At 57.5% G+C, this 27,552-nt stretch overlaps 10 protein-coding genes across 10 annotated transcripts; 7 read left to right on the top strand and 3 right to left on the bottom strand.

Moving 5' to 3' along the window:
• The first annotated feature begins 113 nt into the window (after positions 1-113).
• Positions 114-4,178, top strand: B0H18DRAFT_1003418 (glycosyl transferase family group 2-domain-containing protein). The gene is made up of 11 exons (XM_048028424.1): positions 114-626; positions 673-871; positions 935-965; positions 1,089-1,467; positions 1,521-1,630; positions 1,684-1,862; positions 2,153-3,045; positions 3,099-3,127; positions 3,160-3,235; positions 3,287-3,509; positions 3,563-4,178. The coding sequence occupies exons 1-11, from the start codon at positions 575-577 to the stop codon at positions 3,897-3,899; spliced, it is 2,508 nt and encodes an 835-aa protein (XP_047894342.1). The 5' UTR covers positions 114-574; the 3' UTR covers positions 3,900-4,178.
• On the bottom strand, positions 4,053-4,837 carry B0H18DRAFT_1003419 (uncharacterized protein). Its single transcript, XM_048028425.1, has 2 exons — positions 4,568-4,837; positions 4,053-4,519 (listed from the first exon to the last, which is right to left on the bottom strand). Exons 1-2 carry the CDS (start codon positions 4,662-4,664, stop codon positions 4,338-4,340), a joined length of 279 nt encoding a protein of 92 aa, XP_047894343.1. The 5' UTR covers positions 4,665-4,837; the 3' UTR covers positions 4,053-4,337.
• Positions 4,838-4,912: 75 nt separating this feature from the next.
• Positions 4,913-6,075, top strand: B0H18DRAFT_285448 (uncharacterized protein). Its single transcript, XM_048037415.1, has 3 exons — positions 4,913-5,147; positions 5,202-5,878; positions 5,934-6,075. The coding sequence occupies exons 2-3, from the start codon at positions 5,215-5,217 to the stop codon at positions 6,002-6,004; spliced, it is 735 nt and encodes a 244-aa protein (XP_047894344.1). The 5' UTR covers positions 4,913-5,147; positions 5,202-5,214; the 3' UTR covers positions 6,005-6,075.
• A 1,130-nt stretch (positions 6,076-7,205) lies between these two features.
• Positions 7,206-8,024, top strand: B0H18DRAFT_1003427 (uncharacterized protein; the record flags this gene model as incomplete). The annotated part of the gene is made up of 5 exons (XM_048028426.1): positions 7,206-7,227; positions 7,287-7,453; positions 7,572-7,635; positions 7,692-7,938; positions 8,003-8,024. The coding sequence occupies 4 exons, from the start codon at positions 7,206-7,208 to the stop codon at positions 7,841-7,843; spliced, it is 405 nt and encodes a 134-aa protein (XP_047894345.1). The 3' UTR covers positions 7,844-7,938; positions 8,003-8,024.
• A 2,906-nt stretch (positions 8,025-10,930) lies between these two features.
• B0H18DRAFT_1118484 (uncharacterized protein) lies at positions 10,931-11,720 on the bottom strand (the record flags this gene model as incomplete). Its single annotated transcript, XM_048033798.1, has 3 exons — positions 10,931-11,090; positions 11,146-11,512; positions 11,594-11,720. 3 exons carry the CDS (start codon positions 11,718-11,720, stop codon positions 10,931-10,933), a joined length of 654 nt encoding a protein of 217 aa, XP_047894346.1.
• A 956-nt stretch (positions 11,721-12,676) lies between these two features.
• B0H18DRAFT_1118485 (uncharacterized protein) lies at positions 12,677-13,549 on the top strand (the record flags this gene model as incomplete). The annotated part of the gene is made up of 2 exons (XM_048033799.1): positions 12,677-12,814; positions 12,866-13,549. 2 exons carry the CDS (start codon positions 12,677-12,679, stop codon positions 13,547-13,549), a joined length of 822 nt encoding a protein of 273 aa, XP_047894347.1.
• Positions 13,532-14,300, top strand: B0H18DRAFT_1003460 (uncharacterized protein). The gene is made up of 2 exons (XM_048028427.1): positions 13,532-13,781; positions 13,915-14,300. Exon 2 carries the CDS (start codon positions 14,006-14,008, stop codon positions 14,162-14,164), a length of 159 nt encoding a protein of 52 aa, XP_047894348.1. The 5' UTR covers positions 13,532-13,781; positions 13,915-14,005; the 3' UTR covers positions 14,165-14,300.
• On the top strand, positions 14,279-15,116 carry B0H18DRAFT_1003461 (uncharacterized protein). Its single transcript, XM_048028428.1, has 2 exons — positions 14,279-14,867; positions 14,921-15,116. Exon 1 carries the CDS (start codon positions 14,284-14,286, stop codon positions 14,860-14,862), a length of 579 nt encoding a protein of 192 aa, XP_047894349.1. The 5' UTR covers positions 14,279-14,283; the 3' UTR covers positions 14,863-14,867; positions 14,921-15,116.
• Positions 15,117-15,189: 73 nt separating this feature from the next.
• Positions 15,190-16,138, top strand: B0H18DRAFT_1210662 (uncharacterized protein; the record flags this gene model as incomplete). Its single annotated transcript, XM_048036385.1, has 2 exons — positions 15,190-15,418; positions 15,470-16,138. Exons 1-2 carry the CDS (start codon positions 15,281-15,283, stop codon positions 16,136-16,138), a joined length of 807 nt encoding a protein of 268 aa, XP_047894350.1. The 5' UTR covers positions 15,190-15,280.
• Positions 16,139-16,821: 683 nt separating this feature from the next.
• Positions 16,822-17,707, bottom strand: B0H18DRAFT_1104091 (uncharacterized protein). Its single transcript, XM_048032605.1, has 2 exons — positions 17,613-17,707; positions 16,822-17,562 (listed from the first exon to the last, which is right to left on the bottom strand). The coding sequence occupies exon 2, from the start codon at positions 17,486-17,488 to the stop codon at positions 16,859-16,861; it is 630 nt and encodes a 209-aa protein (XP_047894351.1). The 5' UTR covers positions 17,489-17,562; positions 17,613-17,707; the 3' UTR covers positions 16,822-16,858.
• Between the last annotated feature and the right edge of the window lie 9,845 nt (positions 17,708-27,552).

A 27,552-nucleotide genomic window follows, 5' to 3' on the forward strand; every position in this document is an offset into this window, starting at 1 on the left:
TGCCGTCAACTTCCCATACGTCAGCGCCCGCGTTGTCGATGGGCGTCACACGAGGAATCCTGTATGCGGTGCATCGTAACGATATATCGGCTCACTAAGTCCGCTGTGGCCGTCTGAGCCCGCGATGAATGCTTACCAGGCCATTCCAGATCTCGCATTCAATGTCGCACCTGTTGTCTGTCATGCCGTCTCGGACCAGTCATCCCAGGCACCTTGTGCTGACATCGAGTCTGCCCTGGCCACACTGTCGTTCCAGGACGATTGTATTACCGCACGACATCTACACAGGTCTGCGGCTTGGTTTGTTTTCATTCTACTGTGTCACTAGTATTGGGAGGCCGGGATCGGAGCTGTCGGAGGACATCCCACGTACCTGCATGTTTTTGACGAACATTGAGTCCAACCCAAATCGGAGGCATACTTATGTCGCCCTCCTTATAAGCCATCCTACAGTCTCATCGCAAATCGACCGCCCGCATCACTCGGTTCTAGGTGAGCTTGGCCACAAGCAAGCGTCTACTTCCCCGTCTTCCTGGGTGCCATTCGTTATCATTCACTCTACACCGCGACGACCATGGACTACGACGCGTACGACGCTTTGCTCCACCACGTCTTCAAGCAGGTAAGTCTCCAGCACTGTCTTCTACCATACCTCTCTGACATCTGGTATAGACCAAGGCGACGCCTGGTTCAAGCCCTCGGAAGAGAATGTACACGCGGGTGTCTGCTTGCGTGTTGACGCCGGACGCTTCCGTGTCTTCCCTTACGAGAACCCTTACCTCGAGCCGTTTGAGGCTGCCATAAGGCAGCTCAACCCGGTAGTGGCTGTCAAGATTCGTAGTGCTGCTATTCATGCGGCACTCACCACTGTGTGAGCTCTCAGGCTCTCCTTGATATTAACTCGGGCTGCGCTAATGTGTCGACACTTATGCAGCAAGGACGATGCGGATGCCATCTTCATTGATGTCGATACCCGCATTCAGATCTGGAAACGATGACGTTCTTGCCCCGTGCTGACAAGGAACAGTGTGCTGCATTCATCGTAGGGTTTCCTCTTTCTTCCTGACATTCGCTGATGCGTTCCACAGCGCGACGAGTCCGTCCTTGTCGTCTGGTCCTATGCGCTCGACACCATCATCCCAACCTGTCGCGAGCTGGAGGAAAAGCTCATACATCTCGTATGGAAGCAGCGTAACGCATTCGGTTCTCTCGCGTCCTCGATGGCGTCGACCAACGTCTCCGATTCGAATGTCAACCTGACAGAGAAGCAGGCGCCAGTCGTTACCGAGAAGGAGGTCGCCGAGCTTGCACAGCAGAAGGAGAACTCCAGGACGAAGAAGCGGAATTGTGGCATCTTCAGCTACTGGGTGTCGTCGAAGGACAATGACTCGGAGAAGACCGCGAGCAACAGGCCAATAAGATTGTTTGCGCCCGTGTATGGTGGTCTGGCCGCTGCCTTGTCGACCTGTAAGTGATCACGCTCGATCAATGGTGCGCTGCTAACTGACGGTGCTTGGCAGTCTTCATCGCCAGCGGTATTGCAACGGTGATAGAGGAGTCGGTGTTGGACGACACGTACGTCCGATGGGCCCTCTGCGTGACTATCCCGTTCTTGTTCTGCGTCTCCCTGGTAAGTGATCTGGCATCCGATATGTCCTCAATGCTAAAGATTGCTGTTGCTAGTTCTTTTCTGGACAGATCATCACGAACATTTCCTTCATGCTCGGACCCGTCGCTCAGTTCCACGAGAACTCCAAGTACTACTCTGCCATCCACCCTGCACCCAACAAGCTCGTGGACTCGAACCTGCCACATATCACGGTCGAGATGCCAGTCTACAAGGAGAGCCTGAAGGAGACTATGTGAGTATCTTTTCGATCGTCGTCTCGATCATGCAGGGTCTTCGTGCAGATTAGCTCGCGGACGCAGTCGCCGCTGCCGTCGTCGGCCTGCTGTGCTGTTCCATCATGTGTTGTCATGTTTAGCATATCGCGAGGAACGGCTGCACCGGGGATCATGTGCTGTCCGCCCTCGACGATCGCGCTTCACGCGGGATGTCGATTAAGCTCGAATGGACCTTGAGCTTATTCTCGATTCTTCCTCTGCATATGCGTCATTTCGGCGTCATCGGAGTCTGACGGGGCTTTTACAGCGCTCCCTCTGTGTATTCCTTGAAGAAGGCGATGCAGACATACGCGAGGCAAGGCGGCACTTCCTCCATCTTCGTCCACGACGATGGTCTCCAGCTCATCAGCGAGGAAGACCGCCAGGCGCGTATCGCTTTCTACGCGGACCACAACGTTGGCTGGGTCGCCCGTCCGCCGCACGACAGCTCTCCGGATGGGTACAAGCGCGCCGGTCGCTTCAAGAAGGCGTCCAACATGAACTACGGCCTCGCTCTCTCGCTCAAGCTCGAGAAGCACTTGCTCGCACTCGAGGCCGCCGCACGAGGCATGAGTCACGTCGAAGGCGAGGAATCGCTCGAAGACAGGGCGATGAACATGGCCGTCGAGGAGATCTACGAGGAGAGCGGGAAGCGCTGGCGGCCGTGGGCGTGCAACGGCCGGTCGCTGCGCGTCGGCGAGATCATCCTCATCGTCGACTCGGACACGATCGTCCCCGAGGACTGCTTCCGCGACGCCGCGCGCGAGCTGTACGAGTGCCCCGAGGTCGCGATCATCCAGCACGAGTCGGACGTCATGCAGGTCGCGCACCACTACTTCGAGAACGGCATCGCGCACTTCACGCGCAGGATCAACAAGTGTATCTCGATGGGCTGTGCGAACGGTGAGGTCGCGCCGTTCGTGGGGCACAATGCGTTCCTGCGCTGGTCGGCCCTCCAGGACGCGGCGTTCGTCGACCCTGAGGATGGAGTGCAGAAGATCTGGTCCGAGTCGAACGTGTCGGAGGACTTCGATATGGCTCTGCGCCTGCAGCTCAAGGGGTACATGATCCGGTGGTCGACGTACTCGGAGGGTGGCTTCAAGGAGGGCGTCTCGCTGACGTGCGACGACGAGCTGAATCGATGGCAGAAGTACTCTTACGGTGAGCGAGATGTTAGGCGTCTTTCTCTGACATGCTGACTGACATGCGTGCAGGCTGTAATGAGCTGATCTTCAACCCTCTCGTTCACTGGTGGCACATGGGCCAATCACCAAGCAGCTTCGCGTCTTCATCTGGTCCGCCGCCCCCGTTCACTACAAGGTTAGCATGTTGTCCTACATGTTCTCATACTGTAAGTCGTAAAGCCGTCTCCACGATATGCTATAACTCATTCGTACATTAGACGGTCTCGCTGCCGCCGCCATCCTGTCAACGTTGAACTACTTCCTGCTCGGGTGGAACCTCCCAGTCGACGGCTTCTACCTCCATAGTTTCGAGATCTGGCTGGCATGTACCGTCGTCTTTCCAGGCGCCGGTAACGTCGGCTTCACGCTCCTTGAATACCGTCTCGGCCAACGCAGTCTCTTCGACTCCCTTATCGAGAACCTCACTTGGGTGCCCTTCTTGTGAGTATCTTCACCCGTGCTTTCTGCGTTCAACATACTCACGCCCTGCGCAGTTTCTTCTTCTTCGGCGGCCTTTCCATCCATCTCTCGCAAGCGATCCTCGCACACATGTTCTCCTACGACATCAGCTGGGGCGCGACCAAGAAAGAGGTCGAGCGCTCCAACTTTTGGCTCGAGGTGCCCAAGATCCTCAAGCGCTTCTGGCTCGCGCTCGTCATCTGCTTGTTGCTCGTTGCAGTCATGATCATCTTCAGCACGTCCGCAATCCCCTCGGGCTGGCAGATCTTCAGCTGGGACTGGGCCGTCATCCTCCCGCTCGCCATCACCATCGGCTGCCACCTTCTCTACCCGATTGTCCTGAACCCGTGGTTCATGATCTTCTCTTACTAGGCTGGGGTGAGAACGAACATTGGCTATATCTATGCCACTCTTCTGTCATTTGTACGGACTTAACGTGTATCTCGCGCACGACGTAGAGTCTCGGTATTGACATAGAACACTGTCTCTGTAGTATCCTGTGTCCATAGGTTGTACGCACACCTCCCACCTGTCCTTTCTATGTACATTAGTACTCGTCGGTCGTGGTTTCGCTTTGGGCTTGAGTGGTCTCGCTGATTAGGTTACTTGTCCTCTAGAACAAAAGGAATTAATATCAGATATACTACACGATGACGAGGATATGCGAATGCGACAGTAGCCGGCCTGTGCAGTAACTGGGATGCGGGAAAGCGACGCAAAGCGAAAGTACAAATGATCAGAATTCCATGTCCACTGGTCCGTAGCATGCACTCCAGATCCCAGGCAACGCGCTGCTTGGTGTCACAATTGCTAGCTCTTTCCTGGCACCTGCATACTCGGCTGGGGACTTGGCTCTGTGCGCTGGCCCGACGCAGCGATCAGCGGCTCGCACTCATCCGGTGCGAACGGAGAGGATTCATCTGCTTGGAGACGGTCCGAATGCCTGCCACACTTGCAAGCACATTGACATAGATGCTCTGTGCACGCATGTCCTAGGTATCACGTTAGAAAATCGAGAAAGGAGCACCTCTGACACTCACGAACACTAGCGAGGTCAGTCAAGACACCCGCCATAACATCGAGGCAAGCGATGCAAGCTATCGAGATGACACTAGACAGGACTCCGTCGTCGGACATGGTGCAGGCTATGGTTCGAATGTGGGTGTAAGGTTTCTACCGTTTGTGAACGTTCATGAGGAGGACTAGAAGCAAGTCGATGTGGGGTACTATACGGTCGTAGCTGCAGCAGCGCAGGTGTGTGGGTGACTCGCGCCACCAATATGGTTCCGTCTCAAGTTCAGGGATACCGAATTTGGCAATCGACATCTGTACCTGTGGCTTCTGTGGCGCAGCGCCTCTAGGGCCCTTTGAGTCTCTGGCTGCTCTTAAGTAGCAAACATCAATTGACCGTGGACGCTGATCATGAGCTTTCCACTGATGTTCTACTCATCGCTACCTTTTGTGACTACTTACCTTTCCAAACCAAGTCTACGTCTGTGAACATGATTGCAATGCCGCTTCCGGTCGTTCCGGCCGCTCGCTCGACAATCGCTCCTCCCAGATCCACGACCTGACCTCCCTCCTCCCTTTAAGCCTCGGTCGGTCAGCGTATCGAGAGAGGTATGTATTGAAGTATCAGATTTTAGCTCGGGTGTCATGCTGACGATGTTTCAGGACTTATCGCGCGATGACATCGAACCGTTTGCTCTCCTCCCTCGCACATTCATCCCTTTCCTTCTGCAGTCTACCATCCCCGGTCATGCGCTATGGATGGCCCGCTCCTAGGCAGACCCTTCTGACCTACGCGAAAGAACACGGCTTGATCCTGATGATGCGCAGACGCAACCGAACGCTTCCTGACGAGTCTGACGGGGAGAGCAGTGATGATGACGCCAACGAGTCATCCACTGACGACGGCACAAAGAGCATAAAGACCGATGATAACTCATCTAGCAAGGGAGGTGACGAATCAGATGGGAGTAGAACGGCTATTGTCGAGGAGACTTCCAGGACCTTCAAGCGGTTGCCGCCGCTCTTTACGAGGACGGATGTTGACGAACCAGCATCCATGGTAGCTGCCTTGGGACATATCTTCACTCGGCTTACAACAAAGGACGGTTTGCGGCTCCCTGCGGCTATGAATATATTCCTCACTCTGCAGCACGGCGGAGGCGAGCGTCAACTCATATCGGTGTACACAAATTACCATCTCCTTCGTAAGGACCTCCCTCGCCTGAGGATATCCAGACGTTCGGAGATGCCGTGGGGATCACGACGGCGCCGAAGTGGTATATCGACCATGATAAGTACGAATGGCAGTCGGTCAGGAACCCATACCGACGGTAATACCAGTGAGTTTGTCACGTCTCTCGTTGACACTAACTGACTTGGTTCTGTAATGTGTAGCCTTGCACGACACATCTCCCATCTTTTCTCGAGTTCTTCTGAATCCCTATGCTTACCGGTTGCGGACATGAGCTTGTGTATCTATACTCTGTCTCCACATCGTGAGTGGCATCCCACCCACTGCGGGTCCATCGCACGCAAAGGGCCTCGTCTCGAGAGCGTCTGTGTTGCTACGAGAGTTCCGGCCAAGGAGACCCCACCGTGGGCGTTTAAAGGTTCAACGTCCACGGGTTCTCTAGGCCATGATGCCATACCCAGCTGTTGCAGTGGCCAACTGACAGAACCCGGCTGCCATGCCTGGAAACATAGCCACTATAGGGCTATGTCCACGACACGGCGGATCCCACACAAAGCGTTCATAAAGTCTGCGATCATCCATCCGAGGCTGGACTGACGGATCGTTGCTGGGATGATCCCCAGCACTGGAGGCTACTACGATCCCCAGGATGTCGTGGCGATCGCTGCGTGCGTCCCTCTTCACCTGCGGAACGCCGGCTCGAACTGACTGGTCGTCGACTTCGCAGTACCGACGACACATTGAATGTATGTGTCGTATACGGCGGTACGTGCTCAAGGCAGAATCATCACTCTTGGTTGACTCATGATCAGACACCTGTCCCCGCAGCGCTGGTCATATACGACTATGCCACCACCCTCTCGCGCGAAGTCGAGCTCTACTAGAAGCCCCGCAAACTGTCAAGGCCTACCATTTTCTTCACCAACCGCTACGCCCTCGTCCTCTGCGCCGCCACCTCTATCCAGAATGCGCCAGCGTGGAGCACACCGATTGTGAGTTCGTGCCTCTGCGCTGGGATCCAGCGTCGAAGTCTGAGTTGTCGATCTTGGACAGTCTCGCGTTCGCGTGTTGAGCTGCGAAGGCAGTGATACAACGGTAGTGCGGCGTTATCTCTACCTATTGCGGAATGGCGTGTGCTGCCTCAACTGACGATGTTCGATGGATGTTCGTGCTGTTCTTCCACCGTTCTTCCACATCCCTGTGCTGCGCCTGGAGTTGCAATGATCATGAGTGCTGTGTAAGTAGCAGCCGGGAGTAGCTAAAAGAGGGCCATTCTTGGCGAGGCCCGCCATCTGGCATGCTCCCTGCCCAAGGACATCCACTACACCTCAAATACGAAGAATCATTCTCGATGGCGAGCGAGTCTATCCTTGTGGAGGACACCCGCTACACTGTGTGAGTGTCTCTCATCGGCTGCGTTGGTTTTGGCTCTTGTCGTAAGATTGTCGCTGATGTTTGCTCGTAGGATTGGTGACATGTTTGTGACATCAGCTCTCGGTCGGTACTAGATGCAGAAATGACACAACCGCAACTTTCATTCATGAACTCCTCTGTAGCCCTTTATGTCTACGACCGCATACTGACCTTTGGGTCGGAAATCGACATGATATGGCGCCGAAAGAAGATCGGTATTGCAATACCTGTGCTCTACACATCAATGCACATGCTCGTCCTTTTGTACTTGCTGTTGTACGTTTGCCCGCCTACAGTGATATCGCTTCAGGTGAGCCAACGAGCATCATTAGCCCCTCTACGCTCTACCACTAACAAGCACGCCTATCTATTGCAGAGGTCAGTGTGGTATTCGTACCGCGATTTCCTTCGTCTGAGTGGGATGGGACAGCTTATGGGCGATGGACGTCATGTCGGATATTTCGGTCTGCCTCCTCTACCTGACCTGGGGATGTGCGTATCTTGGTCTCGTAGCTGCAATTACACGCACGAACTCACCAGTCTCCCAGTCATTGCCGCAATGCGAGTGTATGCCGTCAATGGAAGAGGCAGTAGTATCTATGCGCCAGCATTTGTTTTTCTTTGGTGGCTGATACCTGTGGGCATCAACATCGTACGTTCGTTGTTTGTTACGCGAGTGTTATCTGATCGTGCCGATTGAACATAGTATAATGCAACTACCTGGTTCGTCATCGCCTCACAGCCGGAACAAGGCTATGATTTAACCTCGAGGACCCCTGTAGCTGTGCACACTATGCAAGTGTCACATGCATTTCACGGACCTGTGATAGAAATAACTTATCACGTCCACCCCTTTCAGATGCGAGTCAAATTTTGTAGTGAAGTCGAACAGCGACTGACCAAACATATCAATCTATTGTTGCTGCAGTGGAAATTGTCATACGAATATCTGTGACCGTCGCCGATGGATGTGCCTTGTTTTTATATGGAGGAAGGCGGGCGGACGGTTGGGCTCCGTGAGATGCTAGGCGGAAAGCCATCACTTTCAACCACATTGCTACGCGGAGGTTCGTGCACTACGTGCAACAATCAAATGTGCTACCTCAGGCTAATATACCGCTTCCAGGGACTGCATACTTCTGGCAAGTCGGGAAGCCCGTGCCATACACGCGAGACTCATGCGACATCCATTCCAGCGCGCTCTTCGTCATGAATGCTGGTACCGCGCTGTCATCGATATTGAATAATAGGGTGAGTGGTTGCATCAATGGTGCCCGCGTATGTTGGCGTGCAATATACTTAATGATTTCGTTTGCAGAATGTCGTCTTCGACATCAGCGATGACGCAGTTTCTTTGTGGACGTGTAAGCTGACCGATCTTGGCTCTGCGAAAAGAATCACTGACATGTTGTGAAGCTTGACGACTATCCTCCTCTCCCGCCTATTCCTGGATCTGCGCGAAGTGGCCGATGCTGATGTCGATCGTACGCTTTCGACTGATGTTTCAGGCTCGATACAGTGGAGAGGTTCTTCCGGACCTGTTGAAGACTCTCTTCATCGTGCCAGGACCAATGATGAGGAAGCTCTCCACGTGGATGGCGCGCTCGTGGATGCAGATGCGGGAAGGGAGGAGAACGCCTCTCAAGATGATCCGCTATTCGGTGAAGAGAATGACGAAGGGGTGCAAGAAGTAGCCATAGCGGTGATAGGTGGTTCACCCAACTGATGGACGAGGTTGGCGCTGTTGCCTCTGTTCGGGTTGGAGCAGGCAGACGCACGGAGCAGTATCGTGTAGTGCAGGCATAGACAATTGATTGAGACGTCTTTGGTAACTCTCTTCGTAGTTATTTATCCGGAATTGCTGAATCCTGACATTGACCTATAATCCTCTCACGAGTCACCAAGCCTTGCACCAAGCCCTACTGCCTCCCCTGCGATCTGTATCGTCAGCAATATGTCAGTTCAATCATGTTGATACTTTCAGTCTGAGCAGGTCGGCCTGAACATACCGGTCAGGTGAGCCTCACAGCGAAACGATTCTACAGGGTCCGACCCATTATATCGCTGACGCACTACGAACACGCTCTGTGGTAGAAGAGCGAGCACTGTCAGCTCTCCGGCCAGATTTAAATACGATACTGAAAAAAGCTACTAGCATCTTACTGTCGCGCAAAATATAATCCCACTAGTAGGCAAAAGGGCGGATCGGCACGGTGATCCAAATATCTACGCACGTCTCTGTCCGCATGCTGCGCCGCATTCCAAGGGACGAAGGTCAGCGGCTGACGGCCTGCGTGTGGTTGCGCTCAGTTGCGAAGCCACGACACAGCACGCTGCCAGTACTCACTTCTCGATGCGGCTTCTCCATTAGTGTTCTCCTCCCTCCGCGTCTACGCGATCAGCCTCAAGAACAAGACGCTCGCGGCCATTCCTCCCGCCCTAGGGCTGACTCCATTCGTCGTAACCCTGGTGCGTGTTTGCGCAGGTTTGAGCTGCCGGCCGAGTGGAAGTATGATACCGATGAGCGTCTTCCTCTCATAGTATGCCATCGTACGTCAATCATACTCGTTCATCGGTGAAGGTGGCCTCTACACGCGGACGCGCTACTACCCGACCTCAGCAGGAACTATGTACGTCTCTCGTCAGTCTCCCGTCTCACGCCAGTTCCATCAAAACTGACCACACCAACGGGGCAGCCGTAAGCCTACCCGCCCCCGACCTCGCCCATCGCACGAGCTGACCGGCGTCCCCACCACACAGTGAGCTACGCCGCCTGGGCAGGCGTCATCCTCGCGGACCTGCTCGCGGTCGGCATGACGTGGAAGCGCACGTACGCGTTCGTGCGCTGGGCGCGGGAGGCGCGGGTCTCAAGCCCGCTCATCACGCTCTGCCTTCGACGTCCTCCCTCCGCTCGCCCTGCCCGTGGCTGACTCGTGGGGCGCGGTACTTTCTGTGAGCACGCCTGTTCGTGCGTGCTTTTGGTAGGCTGATGTGCGCTCGTGGACGCTGGACAGTGCGATCCTGCTGGTCAACACCATCGAGCTGTGCGTCCACCGGAGCTCCGTGCATGCCTCCACGTCCACGTCCAGCACGTCCGTGGACGCCCGCGACGACTGGTACACCATCGTCCCGTACGTGCCCCCCGCCTCCCTTCCTCATCGCTTCGCGTGCATTGCTGACCTGACGCCGACCAGTGTCGCCCCAATACTCGTCTCGTGGTTCCTCCTCCACCTCCGGCAGGTCTCCGAGGCGGGGTGCGACTCAGACTCGGACGCGGACGCGAACACAAGCGTACATTGGTCGGCGGACAAGAATCGGTCGTCACCGTTGGACGCCAGGGGGGCGCGTTCGGGCGATGCGGGCCCCGCAGACAGCGCGACGTTCTCGTCGCGGCTGGTGGGGAATATGGATGCGGAGCTCGTGTTCGCTTCGTTCGCAGCAGAGGGGGACGGGGTAGACGAGTGGGAGGACGGTGGTGGAGAGGCTGGGTTGGGAGAGTGTGGGAGGGTGAGCTATGGGTCGGAAAGGAGCTGTGCGAGTGGAAGTACGGCTAAAGGCGATGGGGGTGCGTGAGCGCGTTAACATGGATGGTGCGCGACTTTAAGGGCACGGACCATAGTCGGCATGTGGGACTTGCTAGCAGGTCGGGGAAGCGCGTGGTCTCACTCTTGTGCAACAAGAGGCAAGATGCATTACAAACACTAGTTGCAAATATGTATACAATGCTGATACTTGAGTCCAAGACGTTCGGTATGGCTTCGTTTGGCGGTTCTCTCCTGCTCGCTGTTCAGGCCCCTCGCAGCCTATACCGGAGGCTCATCCATGCGCACTGCAGCCTCAAAGGCACTCTCCATGCCCAGAAGCCTCGGCTCGCTGTCGAGCCGGGTGCGCTCTGCGCCTCAGAGGCGGACGCGCCAGAGGGGTCGACCAGGTGCCCTACAACCTCGCTACCGCATGAAGTCAATCTCACCGCGCAGTATGCAACACGGAAGAAGTACGCACCCAGTTTCGTGTGCGGCAATGGAAGACAAGCTAGCGAGAGGGACGTGGTCTCTCACCGCGCCCGCAATCACGTTCGTGAGATCCTTGCTCGGAATCCCGAGTGCGACCGCGAGCTCCTCGATCCTCCTCTCAACCTCTCCATTCCCGCCGTCCTTCTCAAACCCAAGCGCGTTCGCATTCGCGCGCGCGCGGCTGCCGTTCGTATCGCGGTGCTGGAGCTGGGGCGGACGCTTGCCGAGGGCGAGTTTCCACCAGCCGCCGACCTCGCCCTTCCACTGCATGAGGCACCAGACGTAGAACTTGAAGGCGGTGACGACGGTGGCGAGGAGGCCGAGTCGCTGTTTTGCTTTGGGCTTTAGTGGTCTCGCTGATTAGGTTACTGTACTTATCCTCCAGAACAATGGGAATTGATATCAGATATACTACACGATGACTTGCCAGGACTTACCTCTGAGATTATCCCACTCACGGACGCTCGCAAAGTCAGTCAAGACACCAGCCACAACATCGAGGCAAGCGATGCAAGCTATCGAGATGACTCCGGAACAGAAGTCCGTCGTCAGACCTTCAGACATGGTGTGGGTGCAGATGAAGTCCTGTGGTTCGGATGCGGGTGTGATGTTTCTACCGTTTGTGGACGTCCATGAGGAGCAGAAGCAGGTCGGTGTGGGGTATACGGTCGTAGCTGCAGCACTGGCAGCGCCGTGTGTGACCAATGCGCACTGGCCAGTGAGCGCCACCAAATGGTTCCGTCTCAAGTTCGGGGATACCGAGTTTGGTAATCGCGTTTGTACCTGTGACTTGTGGCGTAGCGCCTCTCTGGCTCAGGCTCAGTGGCTGCCAGTGCCGCTCTACAACTCAAGACAATCATTTACATAATTGACCGTGGACGCAGAGCCCTTCGCTGAGTTCTACTTACTGACGCCGGCCGGGATCTCGGCCACCTAAGGAGTCGATGCGGGCCTTCGGGTCCATGTTTACTTCGACCGCTTGGGTGAGTATCTGGGACCACGTTAGAACATCCTATGTATGCAGGAAAATTGTTAGAAGAATTTATTGACCACTGGGTCGAAGGTAGTAAGCACTTTCGTGACAAGAATCCTGGGAACCAGATTGACTACGAAGTCGGCCATGCAGCCAGAGCTGGCCCGCTACAAGGCTTAACATTATCCGAATCAGCATATATGTACTCCAGAATGTCAATAGATATATCCCCAGTAATTCAGCAGCTGTTCAGCCCGAGATACAAGCACAATGGCTGAATACTGTCGATGGGTTGAGAATATGCACTCGGCACTTACCATATATGGACAGCATCGTACAGACTGATTTTTTCTACCTTCAGTTCGTACTGTATTGGCTTGAGGTGGTGTATATACATTGTACAGATGGATAGCTCGACCCTAGTATTTTTTTCGTGGCTAGAGGACAGGTTGCAGTAGACTAGGAGTGCGATGACCGACTGCCTAGGGTGGCCGAGATCCTGGCCGGCGTCAGTATTGCCATCTTCATTTGGTTCCCTTTCCAAGTCATGTCTGCAACTATCAAAACGATTACGATCCCGATTCCGGTCGTCCCGGCCGCTCGCTCGACAATCGCTCCTCCCAATGGGCCGCGACTCAACCTCCCTCCTCCCTTCAAGCCTCATGCGGACAGCGTGACGAGACAGGTATGTGGTCTCGCAGTCTCAGCTCGCAGTATCCTGTCGACAATGTTTCAGGAACTATGGGACGCGTGCCATGTCGAGCCGTTTGCCCTGCTCCATCGCATGTTCATTCCCGTCCCTTCTGCAATCTATAGACCGCCAACAATGCACTACGGATGGTCCGCTCCTCGGGAGACCCTTTTGGCCTACGCAAAGAAACACGGCCTGATCCTTATGATAGGCAGGCGCAGACGACCGCTTCCTGACGAGTTGGATGGGGAGAGCAGCGACGATGACGCTAGCGAGTCATCCGCTGACGACGACACGGAGGACACTGAAAGTGGCGATGATGACTTTTCCAGCCAGGCAGGCAACGAGTCAGCCAGGAGTGGCACAGTTGTTGTCGAGAGGACAAGCAGGCCATTGCCGCCGCTCTTCCCGAAAGCGCACAGGAAGAAAATCGACGAACCCGCGTCAATGGTAGCCGCCTTGGAACATATCTCCACCCAATTATCGAAGAAGGACGGTTGGCGTATTCCTGCGACTATGGAGCTGCGCTCCACCCTGCAGCACGGCGAAGGCGAACCGCGAGTCATATCGGTTTATACCAACTACCATTTCCTCCGCAAGGACCTTCCCTCGCCAGAGGATATCCAGAAGCTCGGAGAGGCTGTGGGAATGACCACACCGCCGAAGTGGTACATCGATGAGTATAAGTACGAATGGTATATGATCAGCCGGGGCCCGCGTCGCCGTTGATATCAGTGAGTTGGCCACATTCGCGTCTGCCTTGGTTGGCGTTGACTGGTTCGTTGAGTAGAATGCAACCTGCGACGACACGTCTCTCACTTCTCGCTAGTGCTCAACGAAACGAGAGTGAGTGATAATCATGTTATAACACGGGAACCTCGACCTCATCAGTAGAAATACGGTCCATACTACCTGGACTACTACACGGACTGTACTACGCCTTTGTTGTTCCTCTCTCACTGTAAGTATACAATCCTAGTTATCAGCCACAATATTGGTGGCTTGACCGGACTGGCGGCCCGCGACGCCTACGTGGCTGTCGTCGGCAATGTCCGACTGCCATTGTTCAAACGTTCAACGTTCAATCAATATAGGTGCGGCCACAGACCACCGACAGCCACCGACGGTGACGGTAACCCCATTTCTCCTGAATCCTCTTACCGACAACAGCTACACTTACGCACTATGTCTACGCCTGCGAAAATGATTGCGATTCCACTTCCGGTCGTTCCGGCCGCTCGTTCGACAATCGCCCTCCCGAGAACGCAGCCACTCGACCTTCCCCCTCCCTTCAAGCCCCAGGAGGTCTATGCGACGAGACAGGCATTAATCTTTCAATGTTAGTTCGCAATATCATGCTCACAATATCTCAGGACCTGTTGGACGCGCGCTACATCGAGCCGTTTGCCCTGCTCCCTCGCATGTTCATCCCCGTACCTTCTGTAATCTACAGGCCGCCAACGATGCACTACGGATGGCCAGCTCCTAGGCAGACCCTCCTGACCTACGCAAAGGAACACGGCTTGATCCTGATGATGCACCGGCGCAACCCACCGCTCTCCGATGAGTCTGACGGAGAGAGCAGCGACGATGACATCAGTGAGTCATCTGCGGAGGACAGCGCAGAGGACAATGATAGGACCGGTGATGAGCCTTCCGGTCGAGGAAGCGACGAGTCAGATAGGAGTGGCATCGAGAAGACTTCCAAGCCGTTGCCGTTTTTCATCAGAGCGAAGGGGACGAACATCGACGAACGTCCGTCAATGGTAGCTGCTATGGAACATATGTTCGCTCAGCTATCCGAGAAGGATGGTCTACGGGTTCCTAAGACTATGGACATGTACCCCACGCTGCAGCACGGTGGAGGCGAGCGGCAAATCATATCTGTGTTCACGAACTACCATCTCCTCCGAAAGGACCTCCCCTCACCTGAGGATGTTCAGAAGTTCGGAGAGGCCGTGGGGATCACTGCACAGCCGAAGTGGTACATCGATCAGGAGAAGTACGAATGGTACCTAACCAGAGACCCGTACAGGCGGTGATATCAGTGAGTTCGTCGCATTTTCATCTACATTGACTGACCTCGTGTGTCATCTGTAGTCTGCCGTAACATGACTGCCGTTTGGTTGTGGGCATACTTATGATCTATCATATTGTATATAACAACTGTATGTAACCAGCAACACCCCCGCGCCGCACGGGATGTGGTTCGTGGTTCATCATGGACACCGAGTTCGAAGGCAAGCAAATGTATATAGATCTCACAGCGAACGATGAGCCTGAGGAAGCCTTTCACGCGGGGCTCCCGTCGCGCGGTCACGTGAACGGACGGTACACGGTGGGCTGCTGCGGAGCCAACCAGAGTTGAACCACGAAGCTAAAACATCGACGCGCGCCGGTGGCGACACAGCATTGACAGCGACCGGCTGCGACAGATTCTCTCTGTCCTTCTCTAACGCCATGCCTGCATCGAGGATGATTGTGATCCCCCTTCCGGTCGTTCCGGCCGCTCGCTCGACAATCGCTCCTCCCAATGATGGGCAGCGACTCAACCTCCTTCCTCCCTTCAAGCCTCATGCAGGCAGCGTGACGAGACAGGTATGTGATCTCGCAGTCTCAGCTTGCAGTATCATGCTGACAAGGTTGTAGGAACTATGGGACGTGTGCCATGTCGAGCCGTTTGCCCTGCTGCCTCGCATGCTCATCCCCATCCCTGCTGCAATCTACAGGCCACCAACGATGCACTACGGATGGTCTGCTCCTAGGGAGACCCTTCTGGCCTATGCGAAGGAACACGGCTTGACCCTGATGATGCACAGGCGCAACCCACCGCTTCCTGACGAATCGGACGGGGAGAGTAGCGACGATGACGCTAGCGACTCATCCACTGACGACGACACGGAGGACACTGGAAGTGACGATGATGACTCTTCCAGCAAGAGAGGCGACGAGTCAGATGGGAGTGGCGCAGTCGTTGTCGAGAGGACTCGCAAGCCGTTGCTGCCGCTCTTCCTGAAAGCGCACCGGATCGACGAACCTGCGTCAATGGTAGCTGCCTTGGAACATATCTCCACTCAGCTATCGAAGGACGGTTTGCGGGTGGCGACTTTGGATCTGCACTCCACACTTCAGCACGGCGAGGGCGAGCAGCGGATCATATCAGTCTACTCGAACTTCCATCTCCTTCGCAAAGACCTCCCCTCGCCTGAGGATATCCGGAAGCTCGGAGAGGCCGTGGGGATCACTGCACCGCCGAAGTGGTACATTGATTCGGACATGTACGATTGGTACTTAATCAGGGATCCGTACAGTTGGTGATAAGTAGCGGTAAGTTTGCTGCGTCTTTCATCTATGTTCAATTGGCGTTGACTGACCTCGTTCTGTCATGTGTAGTCTGCCACTCGTCTCTCGCATCTCTTCCGCATCCATGTGCTTACTACTTGCGGTTGCGGATATGTATGTACGTATCTGTACTGTATATACAGACTGCATGTAATACGGAAACATTATAGTATATTGCATTCTCATGCTGACGAAGGGCTGTGATTATCTTTGCCAGTGGCATGCACTACCCACTTCGCGCCGCGGCACGCGTCGCGATGCACGATGGTAGGTTCGACAGCAGACAAGGGACATTCCGAGTACGCTATCTGGTTAGCTACCCCGTCGAGCTCACCTGTGCTGCCTAGTAGGCGCGTTCAGACAAAAAATATCGTACAGAGACGTCCCTGCCGTCAGTGCACACTCGCGTAGTCGGGCTACTGTAGCATGCTAGCGCGCAGCCGTTTCGGGAGGAAGGATATGGGAAGAACATCGCCGCGAGATGTCGAAATGAAACTAGCAGCAGCAGCATTCTGGGCGAGGGTGCACGCGAGTCTTCCATCTGACCTTCGTTGTAGGAACATCGGAGTGAAAATTATATTGTAACAGAGGACGATCGGCCCCGTCATACAAGACTTTGATAACCACACTACCTGGACGAAATACTACTCGGACTGTACCGCGCCTTGCCCTTTGCTCTTCAGGCCATGTTTCTCTTCATATGCCTTGACGCGTGCTTTCCTCGCCTTTGTCATTACGTTCCTTGAATTGCTGTCCATACTCCTCGACCCCGATGCATTCGTCATCGTAGACTGCGATGTTGTACATGGAATGCACTTCGGATACTCTGGTCGGTACGCTCTGCCAATTGTCACTCGAAGATGGCTCGGTCACGAATCGTGGCACCAACTTCTCGGTCTGCTTTCGATCGAATGTAACGGTGCAGAACCAGATGCCAACGTGTAGCATGACGCGCACCACATCGTCATCAAGATATTCGTTGAACACCCTGTAAGCTTGCTCGGCTGCTTGTTTGACAGTGTCTTCCATTATCCCCCAGACGGCATCACTCCGCGCCTTCGCCTTCAGTTCAAAGTAGCCGGGCGGATACCTCTTGACTTCGTGTAAGAACAAGATATGTTCTTCATACTCTAGCTCGTCTCCCGTGGGGAGAAACGATATAACTGTGGCAAAGTCCGGAGAACGGACCTCCTCCTTGGGGACTCCCTGGCTAACCTCCGTAACATCTGTGGTGAACGATGTCTCCGCAAGTGGGTCGAAGCCAGATGGTAGACCCGGGTCGAGCTCATGATGCCCCCCAAACATCGCGACGGTAGGATCGTCCATCTCGCCTCGCTCGAGCGCCTCCCCAATCCTAGCAGCAATATTTCGGGTGAGAGGGCCATGAACGGCATCGGGTGCTATATGGTGCGTGAGTAAGGTATAGGTCGTACAATAGAAGATGACTCACCGACGGGCTGGGCACGATCTACGACGGGGCGCGGGGCACGGAGGGGCGCTTGAGGATGAACGGAGATTATGTAGTGCACATCATCGACAGGCACCATGCGCCCACTTGAGGTTAATCACCCAGCGGGTTTGCAGGGCACATTCAGACTCCGCTGTGGCGCGGCCTCCCGTACGCGCACAAGTCGCGCGTCGCGCCCTCTTACTTAGAGTCGCCAACGCCGTACGCAGCCTAGAACCTACCGCGGGGGCGGGCACAGCGACGAGTGGACGGCTGGGAATGGTGCGGCTGGCGGGGGCGGGCGGGGGCGAGGGTGAGGGTGAGGGCTAGAGCCGTGTCAATACACAATTCTAATATATTTGTTAATGCTCTATACACTCGCGCTATACGATCGACACTAACGTCGATCAATCAACACTCTATGGTCATTACAGAATACTTCAGTACTATTAGTCCGACGTGCGAGTCCGCGCCGCGCGACTCGGACTCCAGCGCGTCGCGCACATCAAAGTACTACCTTCCAAGTTGTGGCCCACGACACTCTCGTCGGCTGCGTTTGCACGCGGGGCACTGGCCCTATGTGCTCGTGGTCGGCGTGTTGCGCACGCCCCGGCCCTGCTCAGCGTCGTCGTTGTCTCCCATCCTGAGCTCGCGCACGCGCTCCGTTCGTCCGCCATGATTGCGTGCTGGGCATTCGTCCAGCACGCTCGTGGTCGGCGTGTGTGTGGTCCCCTGCTTGTGTGCCCGCTGACCCGCCCGCCCACTCGCTCGTGTGCCTCCTCGTGTGCCTCCTCGCCCGCCTACTCACCCGCCTGTCAACCCGTGTGCCTGTCTGCTCACCTGCTCGACCAGTCACTCATGTACTACTTGCCTGTTCACCGGCCCGCCCGCCTTCCCGCTCGCGTTGCGCGCGTTCGGTGGCTGGACATTTGCCCAGCGCGCTCGCAGTCAGCGTGTATGCTGGCTGCCCGTGCGCGCGCGTCCGCTCGTCCAGTGGTCCAGCCGTCCATTGGCCGTGCCTGCACGCAGGGCAGAGGACCTGCGTTCTCGCGGTAACCGTGCGAGTCGTGCTGCACGTTGCCGCGTCCTGTACCTGCGTTAGTGGGGTCGCTCGCGTGCGTTTGCGCTCACCTATGGGGACTCGCTCTCGCCCTCCCCCACCAGCCACTCGCCCTTCCCAGCCGTCCACTCTTCACTGTGCTCGCGCCCGCAGTATGTTCGTGGGCTGCGTACGGCGTTGGCGACTCTAAGAGGGTGCGACGCGCGACTTGCGCGCTGTGGTGATTGCGAGTCCCCGATGCGTAGACGACGCGGAAGGGAATTCTAGGTATCGGTGAAAACGATGGGCGGGGGTCGTTGGTGCGAGTTGACGGCTGCGGAAGGAGGGAGCGAGGTCTCTGGTACCTCGCGGAGGAGAGGGAGGTCGAGATGATACGATAAACACCTCCCCTGCCCTGTCCGTGGGCGTATATCGGCCTTCCTAAGCCTGCTGCGCTCGACGATTTTCCTTCCGACGATCCTAAACCTGTCGCGTCCTTCTTCCTAAGCCTGAGCCTAACCTTGACGAGCTTCCTTAGCCTGAAGTTCCTCCTAATACGAGACCTGAAGCCTGAGATTGCCCGTCGCAACCTAGATACGGAGTCCTGAGAGGTAGTGGTGGGTAACTAACTCCTCCCTCCCTCTCCCCTCCTAAGTCTCCTCCCGCCGCCGTTTTCCCACGTCCTACCCTCGCTGGCACCCGTTCCTCTCCTCTCCCGTTCCTTCCGCACCCGCCTCGTCTCCTTCCGACCCCTCGCCGTGCCCTTCTCCAGCTCCTTCCGGTCCCTCCGCCTCCTTCCGACGCCTCGCCATACCCTTCTCCAGCTCCTTCCGCTCCCTCCCCCTGGCTCTCAGTGTTTCCCCACCGTCTGCAATGCCCGCCGATGCTCCCCCGAACCCGTCCACCATCGTCTTCACCACCCGGTTCTACCGCCTCATCGATCTTCTCCGTGACGAACGTGTAGTCGAGCCTCGTCTGAACCCCGATAGCGACCACGAGTGGCTTGCCTGGGCCCACGGAGCTCGGTGGTTAATCGTGCGTCTTCCCCTTCATCCTGATTCCTGATCCCCCTCTAAGCCGTCCTCCCCGCAGCGAATGCTCTTCGACTCTCGTTCCCGTGCAGTGGCCCACGGCGATGCTTCCCTTCCGCTCGTCCGCCGCTATCCCGACGTGCAGGAGCTGATCGAGTACCTCGACCAAGTCTTCCTCACTCTTCCGTCGCAGCATAGCTACGTGGGCGAACCCTTCCCTTTGATTGCCTGGGCCCCGAATCGGGTCACCGCCGAGCAGGCCGACGCAGAGATTGGTCGTCCCCTCCTTCCGGTTCGCTACTTGGAGCGTCCCTTACAGCTCTCGTCCTACCGCGCTTCGTCCGACAGCCTCGACAGCCTCCTTACTCGGTTCCAGGGCCTCCTAGACGAGTGCCGCACCGCTAACCGCGACACTCGTTCCGAAGCTGTTCGTATCGCCCGAGGCCTGAATACGGTGGAGGGCGGTGTTCGCGACTTGCACGCCCGCCTGTCGGAGGGAGTCTACGTCCCGGACGGCTACTCTGGGGTACCTCGCCGCCTGCGGTTCGCGCCGGTTAGGGATGTCGATGATCTGGAGGAAGGAGAGGTTGAGGACGCCATGGGGGAGGAGCCCGTTGTCCATGTACTGTAGCCGTCTTCCTCCCGCGTGTTCTTATATTGGTTGTCCTTCCGCCGAGTCGTCCTTCCGCCAATGGATGTCGCTTCGCTCCGCATTGCCCGGGCCTGAGTGCGTGTGTCGTTCCGGGCTCGTACCGCTGTTCCCATGTGGGCCTGCCCCACATCTACCCCCACCTTGAAATTCTGACCGTCCCCGGTCAGACTCCCATTCTTCCCGATATGGTACTCCTACGCCGCCTTCAGGATCGTCCCAAGTCTTGAGCGATCGGTGATCGATCACGGCCTTCTGCTCGCCTTGCTTCTCTAGCGCTTCGTCCGACGCGTTGATTGGCCGGGATAGTCTCTTGATCGGGGAATCTTCTTCCGATCAGTGTGGCTGGGCCTCGTCTCCCCGCGTATAAGGCTCGCCGCACTCCTGTTCCTTCGTGCTCCTTCCTCCTCCCTCCCATCTCCTGTCACCCATGTCTCGTCCTTCCCCGTCTCCTTCCGCCACTCTGGACTTCACCGCCGGTCTCCCCGACGAGGACTATCCAGTCCGCCTCGCCGCCTCCGCTGAACTGGTCTCCCTTGAGGCGCGAATCAGCATCGTCGCCGCTCGAGAGCCGACCATGGGCCGCCATCCATCGCACGCGCAAGCGGGCGCGTGGTTGATCTGGGGCCGCCAGCTATGCTACGCCTGGGTGAGCACCTCTGATACCTATCTCCCCGTCCTCCATGCTCACGGGTCCTCCCAGGCCGTGTACGACGTGCACCTCGACTACGTCCTCACCAACGGGCTGTTCGAGACGCGTTTGCGTCCCGAAACCGAGGCCGCCTTGGACGCCTTCTGGGAGCGGCTGGACGGCTTCGCCAGCCAGCCCTCCCGGTACCAGGGCTCCCTCCAGACCCTCCGGCAGGAGGCCCAACTGCGTGGCCGCCGGTACGGCTCGACCGGCTACTGGGCCGGCACCACCTTCGAGCTCTCCCCGGCCGTCCTCGCCACGTCCCGTCGTCCCGCCTCTCGCGCTCCGTCCCCATCGCCCGTGCCTCATCCGTCCCCTCTCCCCGCCACCGCCGCGCATCTGTCTCCCGTCTCCGAGCCTCCCCGGTCGCCGCCCCACGAACCTCGACCTCCGTCCCCTCTCGAGTACGACGAGCCAATGCCCGAGCCTGCGGCCCAGGACGGTCCTGTTCCCTCGCCCGCCGTGCGTCTCGCGGCCCTCGAGGACGTTCCCGCGCCTGAGCCCGCCCTCTCCGTGGCTGGGCCGTTCGGGTTCCCTTTCCCCGAGCCGGCTCCCTCCGCCCCCGGCCATTATGCCCGCGCGTCCTCGCTCGCGTTCACCGAGCGGGACCCTTCCGTCCCTCCTCCCGTTACGCCCGCGCGTTCGCCGCCACCCTCCTCTTCGCCTCTGTTCACAGAGAGAGGCACGCCCGTCGCGCCCCTTCCTCTGTTCGCGCCATCGCCCTCACCTCCCATCGCGCCGTCCATACCATCTCCTCCCCCGGGCCTCCGCGCGGCACCGCCCTGTCTCGCGCGCCACCGACTCCCCCTCCGATCGACACCATCGAGGATGACGCCCTGGAGCGGTCCATGTCACCTCGCGCGTTGGAAGAGGCGATTTTCGCCAGCAACATCGGGACCCGGCTCTACCGCCCAACCCAGCCGTCCCCTCCTCCCGCTCCTCGCCCGTCTCGCCCAATGCCGCGTCGTGTCCTCCTCAAGCTTCCCGACCACGGAGGCGCTTCGGCTGCTCCCCCTTCGCCGACAATCCTCCTTCCGTCCCCCGCCCTCCCCGACAAGTTCCCTCCGGTGCCGCAGCGCACTTCCAATGCCGAGCGCCCGCGGTACGGGCCCTACGTGTACTCTCCGACCACCCCTTGCCCTGAGTGCCGTCGAAATCGCTTCCGGTGCCGCATCGACGCCCTTCCGGGCCACGCATGCGCCGCGTGTAGTTCCCGGAAGAAGAGGTGCGCGTTCAGTGCCTTTAGTGAGTCCCTTTTCCGCCTACCGTCCTTACTTGCTCATCCCCTTGCTTTCCAGAGGAAGGCGCGCCAAGCTTCTTCTATATAGGCCACCATCCCGACCTCCCTCAGTCCGCCCTCGCCTCTTACGACTGGGTAACCACCCCAGGAGGCACCCTCGTCGGTCCCCGTCCTTCGGATATCCGAGCCGACTTCCCCTTCCGCGGTGCTCCAGCGCCGCCTACTCGACCTCCCGCTCCTTCTGCATCCCCCGAGCCGGTCGCCGGTCCCTCGCAGCCTCCACCCGCTCCCTTGGCCGTGCCTGCCGCTCCTCCTCGCCTCCGAACCGTCCAAGATCGACTCGATTGGATGGCCAGCCGGTCTGGGGAAGTCCGGGAATTCTTCCGCCGCCCCGGTATGCTCGGCGCCCCCGAGATCCCCGACCCAGAAGATGAGCACGACGAGCTGGAGGAAGATGTCGAAATGGAAGGTCCCGGGAAGCCTGAGCGTCAGTTTGAGTCGGAGGAGGGCCAGTAGGTAGTGTAGTAGTGGTTCCGCAGTAGTCTCCTCCCTCCGATGTACCTCCCTCCGTCCCAAGTCCGCAATTGTACAATGTATCCCTGCTTACCCCCCCCGAGCCCCGCTGACCGCGCCTTCTTCGTCCACCCGTGTGATAAGCTCCCCGAGGCCGCGCACTCGTTTCCTCGCTGGCCACCGGATGGGCTGCCCGTTGATTTCCAATCGCCTCGAGGCCTCCGCCCTGTACAATCACCTCGAGGCTTCCATCCTGTGCATCTAGCTCGTTGATCACTTTGATTTCGAGTGGTGCCGACGCCTCAAGGCTACTGATCCTCCTCTTTCCCCTTCCACTGTCCACTCCTCCCCATTATCGCCATCGATCTGTGCTTGCCTCGGGTATGCGAGTCGTCCATCCATCCCATCTCCCACATCGTTCTTAACTCGTGCCCCGAGCAGCTATCCTGCCCTGCACATCGCTTTCTCCCTGCCCCCTCTTTCCTCCGCATGAGCGGCCTTCAGACTCGCGTCCCCTCCGCCGCTCGCCGCCTCCCCAGCGTCGAGCGTCGTCCCTTCTTCGATCCCGACGAGATTCCCCTTCCGTTCCCCCGTCGCCCTCACCCGTCGACCCTTCCGCGCCCGTCCCGATCTCCACCCTTCCTATCGAGGAGCGCCTTACCCGTCTTGAGGCTTCTTCCGCCCGGCAGATCCGCCAACAGGAGCGCATCTGGGACGAGTTCGTCGAGTTCCGCCGCACCGTTAACACGATGCTCGAGAGTCACGCCAGGGATATCGATCGCGGAGACACACGCATCGCGATCCAAGTTAACGGACTCCTCGATCTGTTCCTGGAGCACCGGAGGAACTACGAGTCCTTCCTTAACACCCAGCGACGCCTCGAGATCCGCGCCGGCTTCGATCGTGGCACCGTTGACCGTCGACTCGACACCCTCGCCGAGAAGGTCCGCGCCCTGGAGGCCTTCCGGGGTTATATCCGATCCCGTCTCGACACTATCCAAAACGATTCCTCCGTCCAGGCCGCCCTCGACGTCATCGAGACCCAGCTCTCATACGTTCTTGAGCATATCCGCTCCACCCCATCCAGCTCGTCTGCCCATCCCTCTCCGCCCCTCCGCGGGTCACGCTCTCCTTCCGACGCGACGCCCGCACCTTCCGCCCCCTCCGCTTGACTCCCCGCCTCCCCTTCTCCCTGTCAATCCCCTTCCTCCGTGTCCGACTCCTCCTCTTCATCGTCCACGGCAAACCGCTCTTCAAGCTCTTCGTTCTCATCTGGTAGGTACTCCTCCCATTCTTCTAAGTCCGTGATCTCAACCCGCGCCTTGTCCCTCCGCGATAGGGTATCACCCGGAATGCAGCGTATCTATGCCTAGACACACTCCCGTCCAGTTCCGCGAGGATGTATGATCCTCCCTCCGTCCGCCGTACCACGATCATTGGGCCCAGGTACCGTTGCTTCGCCTTCCGACTATGTTCCGTCTCGATCTGGGAGTTCCGTACTAGCACTAGTTCTCCAGGTTCGAACTTGTAGTCCTTGATAGTATGTTCGTTCCGCTTAATGAACTCCTTGACCGACCTATACCTCGCCTTAAGTACCTTCCGATGGATCTCGTTAAGATCCTCCCTCCGCTTCAGCAGCTGTCGCGCGCGATGCGCGATGAACTCTTCCTGCGTGAGCATTTCTTCCGGTGCCGGGACCAGGTAGGTTGCTTCCGCCAGGTCAAATGGGAAGATGGGTTCCACCCCGTGCATGATTCGGTATGGCGACATCCCTGTGCTTTTCTGTATCGACACTCGTTCCGCCCAGAAAACCGCGTCAATTACCGAAGGCCACTTCGACTCGTTTCCTCCGCAGAGCTTCATCGTCGCCTCACGCACATCGAAGTGCCTCCGCTCGACGATTCCGTTCGCTCTTGAGTTATACGGCGAGATCTTGATGTGACGGATCCCGTACTTCTTCGCCAGGTATTCCATCGCCGCGAGGAACGCGGGACCATTGTCCGTCACGATCTCCGCCACCGCCCCCCACCGGCAGAGAATGTCTTCGTAAATCCACGCCCCGAGTATCGTCCCCGTCTCCTTCCGCAGCTTCCGGAACTCCGGATACGACCCAAGCGAACACCTCCCTTGGACCACCATCTTATATCCTCCCGCGGCAGGCATGTGCATCGTGTCCATGTACACCTTGTGGAATAGTCCCTGCGGTATCGCGACCGTCGGAGGGATCTTCAACCGTTGCGTGCTTCTGAGCTGGCATGCGTGGCAGGTGCTCACGTACCACCGTACGTCCTGGTCCAGAAACGGCCACCAAAAACGTTCCAGCAGCCTCGTCCGCACCGTAAGTACTCCCTTATGTCCAAGGTCGTCGTGTGCCTCCTTCAACAGTCCCAACCTCCGTTCCCTCCGAATCACCCGCTTGTGCTTCCCGCCTGGATCTCGTCGCCAGAGTTTCCCTCCGCGTAAGAAGAACCGTCCCGCCTTCCGCACGAATCTCCTGAACGCTCCCTCGTCCGTCATTCCTTCCGGTCTCTCGGTAGTCTTCAGGAACTCTTCAATGCGGACCAAATCTTCTTCCGCCGCGTCTGCTTTGTCGTGCTGCGGAATTTCAACCCCTTCCGCGCCCAGGACCATCTCCCCACTTATCAGGCAGAGCACTCGCTCCTCCTCCCGCGCCCGCAGTCCCTTCCGCCGATAGCTCGGCTCACTGGAGTTCCAAGTTTCGATCGTAAATGCGCAGGCCTCGTCGATCCACTCCTCAGGATCCCCCTCCTCGTCCGGATCTTCCTCCGCTCTCTCCCTCCGCGACAGCCCGTCTGCTCCAGAGTGTAGCACCCCTGGAACATGCACTAGCTTGAAATCGAACAGCAAGATCGCCGCTATCCACCGATTCATGGCTGCGTTCGGCTGGATATCGGGGTTGTTCAACATTCCCTTAATGTACTTCGCGTCGACCTCGACTTCCAGCTTCCGCACCCCGATGATGTGGATCCTCGACGCCCGCAACGCTCGAAAGAGTCCGTATAGCTCGACCTTAGCCTGTGAATATCGTGACTCCCGTTCGTTCCACGTTATAGACCCGAATCGACTTGGACATTTCCTTCCCTTCCCGTCCCGCTGGAGCAGGACAAATCCAACCCCGATTACCGAGGAGTCCACAGCTAGAATCACCACCCGATCCACTGTATAGTCGATCGGAAGGAGCGCAGGGCAGTTCACAAGCGCGTCCTTCAACGTTTGCATCGCTAACTCTTCCTCCCCTGCCCATCCAAACTCGACCTCCCGCCTCGTCAGCCTCGTGAGTGGCCTCGCTATCTTCGAGAAGTCCTTAATGAATATGCGGACCAGCCCCATCGTACCAAGGAAGGCCCGTACATCCGTCACCGTCTTGCACGCCGGCCAGTCGCGAATCTTCTGCACCCTGGCATCGTCCGGCTCCCTTCCGCTATACGTGCACTTGTGTCCAAGAACTACGACATCCGGCACGCATAGATGCGCCTTCTTGCCGGAAAACGTCCCTCCGACTGCACCCATCCGTTGCAATATGCGGTTCATGTTCGCCAGATGCTCCCACACGAACCGCCTGATCCCTGAGTTCCCATTGATCGTCTCGTACCCTCCTCCCGGCAGTTCGTACCTCGTCTTCGGCCCTTTAGTGTTGACGTCGTCGGCGAACGGAATCGTCACTTCCGGGATCTCGTCCTGCATAATAAATGTCACGTCCCCATGCACGATCTGCATTGCGTTCGTGTACCCCATCGGGACCGCCGTAAGCCTCAACGCTCCTAGTGGCGACTGAAACGTTGTAAGATCCCTCGACCGTATCGCCAATCCTCGCTGATCGAACGCCACAAATAGGTCCAGGGCCCATAGCACGCCCTTCCACCGAACGACTCCGCTAACTGCTCAATGAACGGAGGGACCGCCGCGTCCTTGATTGTTACCGCATTCAGCGGCTGCAGGTCGTGTACCAGGCGGAGAGACTTCCCATCCTTCTTGACCACGCAGAACCATCGCGACCGGTACGACGAGTTCGACGGTTCATACACCCCCGACGAGATTTTATCCTTGATGATGCGGACTACCTCGTCGTATATCCCAGGAGGAATCGGGATGTTCTTCAGCACCCACGGAACATGCTCGACCGTCGGGATCACCACAGGATCAAAATACTCCTCCCTGAGCCGCCCCTTCTCCGTTTCATCCCAGGCAAACACTTTCTCGTGCATCCCTACGAGCCAGTCCACCAGCTTCGCCTCCTCCGGCCATAGGAATCCACTTCGCCCTACATCTAGTGCGTCCCTTCGTTCCTGCGTGTACCTTCCGCGCGGAACGAATTCCGGCGGAGCGATCGGCATAACGGGCATGCCCGTTAGCGGATCGGTCGGCGCCCTGCGCACCACCCTGAACTCCTCGGGGAGCGTTGCGGCCACTGGTCGTACCTTCCGAGCTACCTTCTTGTAGGCGAGCACTTCGATTTCTGACCTCATTCCCACCTTGAACACCTCCTCCCCCCACTCGAATTCTTCCGCCGACCCGTAGTCTTCTTCCGCCGACTCGTAGTCTTCTTCCGCCGACTCGTAGTCTTCTCCGCCGACTCGTAGTCTTCCTCCGCCGACTCGTAGTCTTCTTCCGCCGACTCGTAGTCTTCTTCCGCCGACTCGTAGTCTTCTTCCGCCGACTCGTAGTTTCCTTCCCCGGACTTGGGTCCCTCTTTCGCCGACTCGTACTCTTCTTCCGCTGAGTCGCCGTCTCCTTCCGTCAACTCGTCGTATCGTCCCTC

The sequence above is a fragment of the Fomitopsis serialis genome (assembly GCF_022376445.1).
Source record: "Fomitopsis serialis strain Sig1Antser10 chromosome Unknown B0H18scaffold_27, whole genome shotgun sequence".
Lineage (NCBI taxonomy): Eukaryota > Fungi > Basidiomycota > Agaricomycetes > Polyporales > Fomitopsidaceae > Fomitopsis > Fomitopsis serialis.